Below are 13,073 nucleotides of genomic sequence, written 5' to 3'. Positions count from 1 at the left end.
TGACCCACGTATCAACCCGGGGAGGCTATCGAGTCAGGTTTCAACGCCGGGTACGGGGGATGTCCTCTTGAGGATGTTGGTGGAAGGGAAGGGAAGGGGATGTTTGTTGGAGCTTGACAAGTTTAGAGAAAGGGGTTTTTATTTATTTGTATTTCTATGGTGTTTTTTTCTTCTTGTATAGATCTCTCGGATTCTGAAATTATAGTTTTTTGGTGTTGAAAAGAGGGGCTTTTTCTTTAACTACAAGATTGATTTTTAGTTATTTGTTTATTTATTTATTTTTCTCAATCTCCATGTCTTTCACCAATATCCGAAGTAAACCTTTATTCTTCAAAAAAAAAAAAAAAAAAAATCTAAATAAAAAATATAAATAAAAAATAATAATTTTTTGTGTGTGTGTTTTTTTTTTTCTTAACTTTCATTTGTTTGAATTTAATATGTTTATGAGATTTAGTTTATCAAGCTTCCAAAAAAAATCACAATTACACAAAACATATAACATGTAGCTAATTTTGTTATTACACATTGCAACATAAGTGAAATCATGTTTGTTAGATTTAATTTATTTTAAGAAAAATACCTAATTTATTTTTTTAAGTGTGTGTGTGTGTGTGTGTGTATATATATATATATATATATATATCCGTAAGTTAATGTTGTTTGAATAAAAATAACAATATATGCTTAAGTATGTAGTGGAACTAGTAAAATTAAAATAGTTTGTGGTTCCATGGATTTTAGAATTTTGTTCATTGATGGAAGAGCTTGGATACCCAAGCAAGGTTTCCATGGAGAGTTTCAATAGTCCCAACTTCGAGTTAGTTGCTAATAGCTTGCATTGGCTCATGTTGAGGTACATTCATAAATTTTGGAATGTTTCTCTTTTGAAATTTTCAAATATGAGAATGAGCAAAAATCACATTGTTGATGGTGAAAAGCTATTTTGATTGTTACAATGTTAAGTTTCACCATGTGTAGTATGCAAGATCTTGTAAAATTCAATTACAGTTTGAGAACACAATAAATCAAAAAAATCAGAATATGTTGCAGGTTTGATCCTACAATTGATTTGGTAAAAGATATTTCCACAGAGGCTTCTCGTGTAAACTTTGTTAAAGCAGCGACAAAATTGATGGTAATTATAAATATTAAGTTTGATGCATGTGATATGTTTGAAAAGTAGTTATCTTCAACAGATACTTATAATTATATTGTAGACTAAACACTGAAGTAATTTTCGCATTGATCAATTGAACAAAATAAACGATGGAAAAAAAAAAAAAAAAAAAAAAAAAAAAGGGAAAAAAAATCAAGTTAAATGAAAATGCAAAAATGTTTAGCTTGCTAGGGCCAAAATCAAGTTAAATCCAAAATTCGTATATTCTGCAGACGGGTATGCTGTAAAAGAACTCTTAAAAATTGCAACAATTTTGAAGATTGCAACCAAAAGAGCCAGCTCTGATAAGGTGTTAAGCAAAATTGTATCATTAAAATAAAATAAAATAAAATAAACACACACACACACACAACACAAAGCATAAAACTTAGTGGTTTATAAGTCATTTTATTTATTTATTTATTTATTTTGGTATTATTGTTCAATAACTACATTCACTCTTCTCTCTTTTTTTCCCTTTTTTTTTTTTTTTTTTTTTTTTTCTTGAATTAGGTTTATATAAGAAATGACAACACAAATGTGTTACCTTTTGCAAAACCTCACAATGCCAAAGCTACTAGAACACTTGTGAATGAAATCACTAAGTGTGGAACAGCATTGTATGATATGCTGAATGTAGAGCCCAAGTTTAAGGTATGAAAATTCTACTTATTTACTTGATTACGTTTCAGTTTATTTCATGTTGTGTAGATTATAATTTTTTCTCTTCTTTTATTTTTAATTATTAATTTTCATATAATTCGTAAATGGTGCCTTCTTTAAAGTGCTACTTTTCTCATTAAGAATTTGGATCTTTAGGAGCAAAGAGACCAAATTTTAATGAAAAATGTCAATATGGATGATATAGAGTTCAATATTCGGCAAGCTATAGAATTAATGCTAACTAGTATAACCCAAGAGAATCAAGAATTATGTTGTAAGGAAGACCGGGAAAAAATATTACACTCCAAATGCGAGAAATTGAAGTTGGAATTGAAAAGAAGTGAAAAAAGGTTTTCAACTCTTCAAAATGTCAAGTAAGATTAACCAATACAATCACATTTTTATTTTAGCATACAATATTTTTAAAGTATACTAAAATATTCAACGATTTTTGTGAAGTATAAAAGTTGATAAATATACACTTGATTTAAAAACTCAAAAAACTTTTATTTATTCTTTCTATTTGATCAAATTGTTAAAAACAAATATTTAACAAAGTTGCAATAATATAATATGCACAAGCTCTAAACTAAATGTTTGGATTTTTGCACAGACCAACTTATACAGATCAATATGATGAAATGAAATCAAATTTGTGTAATTTATTCAAACAATACATTGAAAAGTTTCAAAATTTAAAGTGGTTAGAGACAGAAGTGAGAAGGCAAAGTCATGATAAGCAAATACATTTGAATGAAGATGATAGATGTGTGTATTCATTGCAAATGCCTTTTAAAAATGAGGTAGTTTTATGTGAAATTTAAAAATTTACTGTTTCATTGATCATACATGTATATATGTTTATCACACACACTCATACATACATGTATATTAACACACAGTGAGAGACATGTTTTAGAATTTAAAGAGAATTTGTTGAAACCTATTTTCCAGATTTAATTTAATTTAATTTTCTATATTTTTAGGATGAAAACTCGAATAATGAATTAGAAAAAAACATTCAAAATTTGGAAAGTCTGGATGAAAGTGCAATCACATGGAATTGGCTCCCTGAGAGAAGTTTAACAATAACAGAAGGAGATAATTTAGACATTCCAAATGAGACCGTATATAAAAGAACACCGAAATTGGTAAGATACTACAATCTTTACTTTCAAACAACATTTTCTTCTTCTTCAAATAGGTATGTTGATAGCTTTTGAATATTCTAAGCATAAGATTTAAGCATGAAATTTCAAACATAATCTTTTTCCAATATTTATGATGGCATTTCATTGTATTTATAAATTTTATTAGGTGTCATAATAAACTAATTCTTTTAACATTCCACAAAACAACCAATTCTTTTGTTAAATATTTTTAAATACCACATTTCAATTAACAAAAAGAGAAGCAAGGATAACCCTTTCGCCACTATTTTCTACAACTCATTGGTTTTTTAATTTTTATTTTCAAGTGTCATCAGGAAACACCTTTATCTGAAAGCAACTGGGAGGATTACAATTTGGGCAAGAATGCACAAAAAATGCCTTCCAGAAAGAGCAACAGTAGATATTTTGCAAAAGGACGTAGCAACGACTTCCAATCAATCAAACTCAGCTCTGTACCGATAGAACCAACAATTGAGGAATATACTAAAACCTCTGTTGGTGATTATGAAGAATCCAAGGTAGTTCCAACATCATATTATTACTATATTCAGATTATCACATTCACTTTGGCTGTTAAGTTCAAATCAACTCCGTTACTACACCCATACTGTTGGTGCTGCTGCATTGGCTGATCTGGTGATACTTGCATCATGTTCCACCAGTGCGGAGGAGAAGAATCTGACGATGATTTAATGGACATTAATGCTGCAATTTGTGATTATGGGTTAGACAGTGACACGGGCTCTGACGACTTCTGAATGGCAACTCACCATCACAGATATATTCCTACTTTATCCAGTGATTTTATTATGTAAAAAGGAATTTTTCTAAAGACCCCACTTCAAAAAATATAAGATGATGAAGAAGAAGAAATGTTACAAGATTACGAACACAAGCTTTGGAATTACACAAATGAGGTCGCTGCATATTGATGAAATCAACAGCCTGAGTTTCTACCACTTTAGAACATTTATTCGGTTTAGTGCTGAGGTCCAAGGATTCATATTGAAGCTCAGCTGCGCCATGCATTGTTCATTCCAAAGTAAATAGAATTAGAAGTACACCAACACCTAAAAAGAAACGCCAACGAAACCAAGAGTTGGGAGTGCACACAGTCCATTTAGTTCCAAACACATGGGTAATAAGACGATTTCATAATTTCCCATGTGCTGCCACACGTATGTGTGTGTATCTCAGAATCCTGTTCGAGCAAAGCTATGGTAAAGTTTAAGCCTGATACATTCAGGCAATCTTCTTCTTTGTGCTAGCAAACGCAACGTTGATTGCCTTCCAGGAACGGATGGTAATGAGGAGGGGAACCACTATCCAGATGCCGTTCATGAACATGAAATAAAACCAGAAGTAAACCGGTCCGGGTGCACAGATCTCAACTCCAGCCAATACCACTGTGGCAAAGTACACAATGTCTCCATACAGCTGTGCAATTGAAATCACCACCTGAAGTGTGTGCTCATATGTTGATTTGGCTGCAATTGCATATCTGCAGTCAAAGAGTGTTCAGTGCCATCAGCTTAAGACGCATGTCCCGAACTTGAAAAGAAACAAAAGTAAACCCAACGAGGTTAGGAAAGAGAGAACCTACACTGCAAGGAGACAACCCGGACCAGCAAGAACTGCGGTGATACCCTCTACAGCCACAACTGTGGGATCACGTCCAGCGTAGCGAGAATCAGCCTTACTGTACTCCTTCCCTGCCTCCGCGCCAGACACAAGAGCACATTAGGTCACCATTGCCGATTGAATGAACGGGAAATTCGCGGCTTTTGACGTGGTCACTGTGAGCTGTGATGCAATAAAACCAATTCACAAAGGTCGAGAGGTAAGGAGCTTACAGACTTCCGCCAATAGATGAGGTTTTGAGAATGTGAAGAAGTTGGGCGTGAAAACAAAGTAACCCTCAAGAATGATGTGCGTTAGTCCCGAGAAAGCAAACCAACACATCAGAAGCCTATCTGCTGTCCTTAACCTTCCTGCACACAAATGAACATGGTCACACAGGGCTTGATTAGCGGATGAAAACCTATCCCAATCAGAGTGCCACGATATTGCTGTGAAACAATGAACCAGATTAAAAGTACGCCAGATGCGAAGTACAACTCGCTCTTAGATTTACAAGCAGTTCCAGAAAAACAAAACGAGAAGAGCGCTGAGCATTGGGATAACCAAGACTTCTCTCCCTCTCTCTCTCTCTCTCTCTCTCTCTCTGTCTATACATATATATATATATATATATATATAAATATATGCTGCTCTTGTCTCCACTACATTGCAAAAGAATAAAAACTAGCGCTTGGGTCTATAGATTGTTGCATTGGGCTGATTCAAGCTATACCATATAAAAGTCATCTCTCAATGTCAGGAATAAAACATGTAAGAGTAGACATACTAAGCTAATCATGTCGTATTGGCAGAGACGCTGGCATGGCTGTAGATGTATACACTCACCACTAACCGCAAGACCTTACACAAAATTATTACACACCCAAGTTACTACAAAGCGTTACCAAACGCATCGACGTCAACACAAAAGTATCCTTGATCATCCGACAGCTACCATCGCCAATGATAACCTTCCCACAAAGGTCCAAATCCAAGCACCTACTACCACGATCTCATTAAAAAAAACCCAAAACCGTCACCAAAAATAATCTAATATAAACACCAACAAAACCTTCTCAACTTTACATGAAAGTAACGCCACTATTATCCGAGACGCAAAATACGCTACAACAGCAAGGTACATTAACAGCTTCATAGAGACTCCAGCAACGAAACTACACACAACAAGAGCAAAATAAATAAATACACAAAATTAAAAAAAAACAAAAAAAAACCCACATTGCACATCGAAGATTTGCAACCAAGTGAGGGTAGATGTACCTGAGAAGAGCCAGACAGCGAGCACAACGAGTGCAGAAGCCCCACCATAGGTACCCAAAATGTACATCTGGCTCATGAGCGCGGGATGGAATCCCGGCAGCTCCAACGAAGTGGGCAGGTAAGGATGAGCAGGCACCATCTCTGTCCCCTCCATTCTCTCTCTCTCCCTCTCCCTCTCTCGATCCTTGTGCGTCCTTCCTGTGCTCCAAGATCGTCCTCACGAGACGAGAAATCGCATCCTACCACGAGGAGTGAGGAGCAAAATGAGGAAGCGACAGAGCGAACAATGCTCGCTGGGTACGCTTGGATTTCAAATCAACATCATCATCGTCGTCGTCGTCACCATCCTCACATTTCCACCCCGATTCTTCTACACCTCCTCTTCCTCCTCGTCCTCGTCCTCCTCCACCTTCACAGGCAGGGCCTCGTTTACAAGTTGGGGACCCTCGTGACGACGCAACGCAAAGCCAGGACGAGCATTATGGGTTCCACGCTGGCATTCCACGTCAGACCAATGGCTGCCGTCATCCAAAGCCCCGCCTACAGACGCGCAGAAATATCACGACTGAGAAGAGACTGGAAAGGATGATACTCGGATGTTAAGACAGGGTATCAGTAATAGCCACAAGTAGGCGCGGGTGGGAGATTGATCCGGGTAGCGGGGTGCGGAGCTGACCTGGAGGGGTCGGGTATGCGTTACCGCCAGGCTGCCATGGTATCCCATCGCCGTCCCGGGGCTTTGGCCAGCCCCCCACCCTTTGCTGTGCTTTTCTCTGCTTTCTGTTCTGTTGTGGCAGTGCGCGGCGAATTCCTCGTCCGTCGCCCCCTCATTCAATTTTTATTTTTCCTTTTCGCCTCAGCCTCCGATCGCCGGTGCAGCGCCTGCTCTGTCGCCACCCAATTTTCTCCTTCATCGCCATCTCTTTCTGTTGCGGGATTTGTATCATATCGGTACGGGATCGACAACTGGGTCCCCGCACCCTATCTGTAATCTGCCCTTGGCTCAGTCGCGCGCTATCTCTCTCTGTGTCTCCTTAAGAGTTCTGTAGTTTGTGTGTGTGTGTACATCTCGAGCGTATCCGATTCTGTGTATTGAATTTGTGCGTGATAAGTGCGAGTGAGGGATTTTGGGTTGTTGGTTGATTGCGGTTTGGTTGGCGGTTTGCGGAATTGTGTCGAGAATTGGGGGTGGCGTGTGATTGCTCGTTTGGGTTTTTTTTGAGGCGGTTATGGATTTGGGCTGATTGGAGGGCCGATCATGGTTGGTAGAGTGTTCAGAGAGGAGAATTGAGTTGGGCGGAGGTGTAATTCAATCCGAAATTTTGGTTTGGGTCATTGGAATCGTCACGGAGGGGTTGTTTTTTTGCGGTGGGTAGCAGAATATGTACACCACCATCGTGAATAGGGCGTAGAACTAAGCGGTGGGTGGATGGGTGGAAAGTAGATTGCATAGAGAGCGTAATCGGGAATTTTTGCGGAGAAACATTCTCAACTCGTATGGTCTAGGTATGGTTTCATCACCCCTCTGGCATGCTTTCTAACGGCTGTGACAATTTTTTTTTTTCTCTTTCTTCATGTGCAATTCGTGGCACCGATTGGCCTGACTTGTCCATGCTGGCGTCGTTTTCTTACTTCATGCGCTGTTATGGTCCTGGATCCACACATTGTTCTCGCTTTGCTTTCGACCTCTCAGTCAAACACACAATTAATCAATGTTTCCTGGCTGTGGCATAACATCAAACAATATGGAGAGGTTTGATGCTAAGGAGCAGTTTAGATTGTGAGGATTGTGGAGGAGCTATTCCAAGATGTGCAACGATGCAGTGGAGTCTGAGATGTTCTTAGAGTATTTGTATAAATTAATTCTTACTGGGAAGTTTTCGACTTCTTCTTCCATTGGAGTGGGGAGGCTGTGTTCGACTTTGCAGTTTTTGACACGAGTGGATCAAATTTCCATGCCTGCCTGAATCTTGTGGAAATGATAACATAATCAAACCCCCTAACTGTAAATTCTTGTCATGTAAGACGTAGTGTTGCTGATAGTGGTTCTTGCGATCGCCATACATTTGGTTTCTACTCTGAAGGAGCTTTGAAGTGTCGATTGTGAATGGTTTACCACACGTAGCATAAATGAATATGCTTATATTTATTGGGATACTGGAATTCTAGCATATGAATACGTAGCAGTAGTCAGCAGTGAGGTACGATTTCAGGTCCATGCTGATCGGTTCTTAATGGTGGAGTTTTGTTAGCACCATGCACAGGGAAACTTCCGTGCTTTGTATACTCTTAGGCTTGTGTACTGCTTCTGGGTGCTTCAGAATGGCTTTGCTTGAAGTTGCTGTGAAGTTGATTTTACAAGTGCCATTAAGCTCTAATTCTAGTGACTGAATGATGCAGATACTTGAGAGGCCAGAGTTCCATAACTCTTTGCGTGGTGTAGTGGTCAAAGGAGCTCAACTTAGAGCTACGCAAAGGGAATTCTTAACGCTAAAACAACTTTGCATGAAGGTTTCGAAACGTAGGGGGATCTACATTTGTGTAGTGTCTTTATTTACGGGTTTCCTCACCATGGCTAGATCCAAGCCAGTATCAGCAGTTTCAGAACCAGCTCCAACCTCGACCACGACCACGACCACGACCACAAGCTCATCAAAACAAGACGGATCAGTCACACCACCGAACTGTAATTCTAGGTCTGAAATCTCTCCACTTAGCAAGGCGATGGAAGCTTTGGACATCCGACCTTTCAGTCTTGGTAACAATGCAATTAACTTGGACATGTCGGATAGTCGGTGTGGGTCAAACATTAGATCTAAGGTCGTAGAAGAAGAAACCACCCTCGAAGACATGATTGTGGGCTTAATTCTCAATGGGCAATGGGAAGTGCTCGAACCCAACAGCGGCAAATCAATCGTTCTAGGCAATGGCAAGTCTGTGTCCGTGAGCTATCAGGAGGAGCAGGGATCTGGATATCGTACCTGGGAGTGGCACGGGCATGTCATGGTCTACGAAGATGGTGAAGGGTACGTGCCAGAATATGTATATGGAAATTATTTTGAGCCATTGGAAGATCAATTTGAACCAGACTTTAGTGGCATTAACAGTATAAGTAGTGCTGATCCCAGATTAGGATTGGGACGATATATTAGTGGTCTAGGTTTTGTGCTTTGAAGCACTAAATGCGTTAGAGTCACTTCATTTCCATTTCATCACGTAACTGTGAATTTCCATTCGATTCTTTTGAGGATGTTAAGACAATCCTTGTGAGTTTGAGAAATAGCGATTATATAGAATAGCTTTCAGTTTGTACTTTATTTACTTTAAAAATTAAAAAATTAATAAAAAAAATAAAAAATAAAAAAAACACACATACACACACACATCTTTCTGATATTGGAAATTCACTGAGCACACTTTCTTGAGTGTGCTGTGGTTATACTTGGAAAAACTTGTTAAGGTTGTCCAAATTCATTTATTCTAGTCTTTTGTGTTTCAATGAACTTATCAACCGTTGCGAAGCAGACAAACCATGTGGTTGGATTGTTTTTGTGAGGCTGCGTTGCAGTGTTTTGATGATGCCAGTAAACTTGCACCACATCTCTGTTTTCTACACTTCTAACTGGCGGTTGACTGAAAAAAATTGACACCCAGTAGTATGGTGTATGGTTTCGTCTGAGGCAACCAACAAAGTGCAGTTGTGATTCAAATTTTTTCTCTCCTGCTGACGAGGTTCTTGTCTGCAGACATTCTGGATGATGGGTTTGCAGTTTACATGTGTGCTGTCCATTGAAGACCTAATTAAATTACCGAAATTGAGCTTTCATTTCAACCGTTATTGAACATCTTTGGAATCATCTAGATGTGCAAAAATTCTTTTCAAATTTTGTTTGTATAGAAAATTTAGATTTTAGCAAATTATTTTGAAAAGTAAAAAAACTTGGCAATATTTTGCATAATGTTTGAATATTTTATTGCTGTAAAATTTTGTAGGATCAAATCAAAACTGAAGAAATATAATGAAATTATCTTTTATAAGGCACCATGCGGCATTATGTGACATATTAATATCAAGAGGCTTTTATAAATGTACCATTTTATAGTAATAATTTTTTTAAAAAATATTAAGGGTGATATAGCTTATTAAAAATCAATCAATAATTAAATTGATGTATAAGTAACTAAAAATATTTAACCATTCTATATAAAGTTTATTTTATTTTATTTAGTAACGAATTAAAAGTATTTAACCATTATTATTTGAAGATTTAGATGCATAGTTAATAAAAGAGATTGTGTAATAATTGTAAGATAAGATTAGATCCATGTTACAATTATAGTATATAAGAGACCAAACAAGAAGGATTGGAAGAATTTCAACTAGAAAGCTAATAATAATTTGATTAAATCAGATGAATACAAGATCAATACCAAGAAAGATGAGCTAGAACTCTAAGAGATGTGTTGTCAATACTGAGAATCCCCTCAACCTCAACTCCAATATATACTTGGTATTAGGAAGCTTCTCAAGAAGTTTCATGTTGCTTAAAGATGAAGCAACTTTAAGAACTTCCTTGAAAAGTTTTCATGTTGCTTAAAGATGAAGCAACCTTAGGAAGCTCCTTGAGAAGTTTTCATGTTGCTTGAAGATGAAGCAACCTTAAGAAGCTTCTTAAATAACTTCTTTATTCATCCTAGAGCTTTCTAGAACTTATTAGAATATTCTAAGAATCTTTTAAGAATATTTTAGAACCTTTTAAAACTTAATAGAATACTCTAAGAATATTTTAGAACCTTTTAAAACTTAATAGAATATTCTAAGAATATTTTTAAAATCTTCTTGTTGGATGTTTGTAACAAACTATAGTTATACTATTGAATATAGTTGTATCAAAGGATATTAAATCAACCTTGATAAATATTAAATCACTCAAGATAAATCTTAAATCAATCTACTTTTGCTTTTACACTCTTGTACCACATCAAAAATTCCTCACTAATCTAAAGGTCATCCTCTCTTATCAATTCTTCAATTTTGCATCTCCTAAGTTTTTTTTTCTCATTTACAATTATATTATGCATGCCTAATGTATGTACAATGAGTGGTGGATCAATTTAAGATTTATATAGATCAATTTGATATATATATATATATATATATATATATATATAATAATTTCTTCCATTAATTTAAATCATCTATTTTAAAAAAATTATTTAATTATTAGAGATAATATGCTAAAGGCATGATTGAAATTATTCTTACAAGGGCCTTGAAATCTAGATTACTTGCTTCTACTCTAGCAACGACATGGCTGTGCCAACTATGTAGGCTTGTCTTGTCCAATCATGTTTAGACATGTAACCTTGTCAACTAAGTGGCTTATATTAATTAAAAAAATTCAATAAAAATCAATCAATTGTTAGAAACTATTATATAGAATAAAGTTGATTCTAAGTTTTTTGATTAATTATTAGAGATAAATAGTTTTCAAGGGATTAAATATTTGAGTAAAAAACATATAAATATGATATTAAATAGACTTTGAATATGCTTACATATAAAATACATATGATAAACGACATCATTAAAATTATTAAAAATCTATAGAAATATCAACAAAAATAAAAATTTGTATACTGGTTAGATTTTATTTTAATTAATAATATAAAATAAATATTTATTTATTATTTTTTTGAAATTAAAAAATATAATTTCAATTATTTATTTATTTTTTGAATTAAAAAAATATTTTCAATGATTTATTAAAATAATTTATCCAATATAAGCTGCATTGTCTTGAAAGTAATTAATATTATTGTATTGAAAGTAATCCATATTATTACAATACATAAATTTTTTCTATATATATATATATATATATATATATGTATAATTATTCATATAAAAATATTTATATTTTATAATAATTATTTAAAATAGATTTAAAATTAGAAATTATTTAAAATAATATCCTAATATTAGGATATATATATATATATATATATATATATATATTCATACTTATTTAATAATAATAATATAATTTGATTATATTATTTTATTTTAGTATATGTATTTATGAGTTTCTTTTTGGTAATATAAATTATATGCAAAATATATATGTGCTAAAATATTAATATGGTTTTTTTTTTTTTTTTTTTCGTAAATAGCTATTTATTATAATATAATAAAACCATCTTACAACTTAAAAATAAATGGTAATTAATTTTTACTATAAAGTAACTATTAAAATACAAATTTGTAGTAAATTGAATAAATGTAATAAAAAATAATGTATATTTGATTGACGTGATGCTTACAGATAAATATAATAAAATCTTATATTTTTTATTCAATACTAGTATTGTAAAAATTTCTAATATAATACATTCAGATAGAACTTTAAGCTTTATTTGCAATTATAGAAACTTTAGAAGTCAAAATTTTTATTTAAAACAATTTAAATTTTTATTTACAATCAACTTATTTTAAAGAAGGTTTTTAAACTTTTCCATCTTCAAATTTAGTCCTAATACTTTTATTATGCTTTTAAGAGCTATTTCAACCAGTCAAATGTTTTTTATAAAACAGATCTCTTTATTTATGACTTTAAATTTTAGAGTTCCTATTTAAAATCATATATTATTCATTCGCAAATAATATAACAAATACATTTGCTCCTATGTGTTTTTTAGAATATGTATACATATAGATTTTATTATTTTTGATTCTTCTAATTATTAAATAAAATTAGGTGGAAATGAAGATCTTTGTAAAGTTATTTTTTGAATTCTTTGATAAAAATTATAATACACCAACAACTGTTGTGTAAGATTAATTTTGATTGTATTTTTTTTAACTCGATATCTTTTAGAATTTATTTAAGTCATAGAAATTTTTATAGTATATTATTTTTAGTAAATTATGCTTTTATAAGAAGGACATGTAATGTAAAATTTTCATTCAAATTTTCATATATATATATATATATATATATATATATTTAATTTCTACAATAGTACATGTATATTTATTGTCTTTGGTGATTCAAATTATCAGTTTAAATTAAGTTATAAAATATTTCTAAATTAAACCCATTACATTAAAAAAATTAATTTGAATTCAAATATATCTTTTAAATACCTCATAATTCACTTTATTTATAGGCATTCCATAA

At 33.7% G+C, this 13,073-nt stretch overlaps 3 protein-coding genes across 5 annotated transcripts; 2 read left to right on the top strand and 1 right to left on the bottom strand.

The window, feature by feature from the left end:
• The first annotated feature begins 101 nt into the window (after window positions 1–101).
• Window positions 102–4,251, top strand: LOC112286826 (uncharacterized). 3 transcript variants are annotated; one of them, XM_073536333.2, is made up of 10 exons: window positions 102–315; window positions 742–853; window positions 1,051–1,135; window positions 1,341–1,466; window positions 1,670–1,810; window positions 1,976–2,193; window positions 2,433–2,622; window positions 2,806–2,970; window positions 3,306–3,509; window positions 3,654–4,251. In XM_073536333.2, the coding sequence occupies exons 1-10, from the start codon at window positions 294–296 to the stop codon at window positions 3,747–3,749; spliced, it is 1,359 nt and encodes a 452-aa protein (XP_073392434.1). In that variant the 5' UTR covers window positions 102–293; the 3' UTR covers window positions 3,750–4,251. The 3 variants fall into 3 exon arrangements, with proteins under 3 accessions (XP_073392434.1, XP_024384902.1, XP_073392435.1); XM_024529134.3 differs by having other exon boundaries at window positions 3,297–3,509; XM_073536334.2 differs by having other exon boundaries at window positions 102–502; window positions 3,297–3,509.
• On the bottom strand, window positions 4,111–6,314 carry LOC112286824 (putative 3-beta-hydroxysteroid-Delta(8),Delta(7)-isomerase). Its single transcript, XM_024529131.3, has 4 exons — window positions 5,893–6,314; window positions 4,845–4,982; window positions 4,595–4,703; window positions 4,111–4,492 (listed from the first exon to the last, which is right to left on the bottom strand). Exons 1-4 carry the CDS (start codon window positions 6,044–6,046, stop codon window positions 4,234–4,236), a joined length of 660 nt encoding a protein of 219 aa, XP_024384899.1. The 5' UTR covers window positions 6,047–6,314; the 3' UTR covers window positions 4,111–4,233.
• Window positions 6,315–6,568: 254 nt separating this feature from the next.
• LOC112286825 (uncharacterized) lies at window positions 6,569–9,274 on the top strand. The gene is made up of 2 exons (XM_024529133.3): window positions 6,569–6,843; window positions 8,293–9,274. The coding sequence occupies exon 2, from the start codon at window positions 8,398–8,400 to the stop codon at window positions 9,064–9,066; it is 669 nt and encodes a 222-aa protein (XP_024384901.1). The 5' UTR covers window positions 6,569–6,843; window positions 8,293–8,397; the 3' UTR covers window positions 9,067–9,274.
• The last annotated feature ends 3,799 nt before the right edge of the window (window positions 9,275–13,073 follow it).

The sequence above is a fragment of the Physcomitrium patens genome, chromosome 9, assembly GCF_059467195.1.
Source record: "Physcomitrium patens ecotype Gransden chromosome 9, ASM5946719v1, whole genome shotgun sequence".
NCBI lineage: Eukaryota > Viridiplantae > Streptophyta > Bryopsida > Funariales > Funariaceae > Physcomitrium > Physcomitrium patens.
The sequence above is the reverse complement of the archived record's forward strand: the minus strand, read 5'-3'. Positions and strand labels throughout refer to the sequence as shown.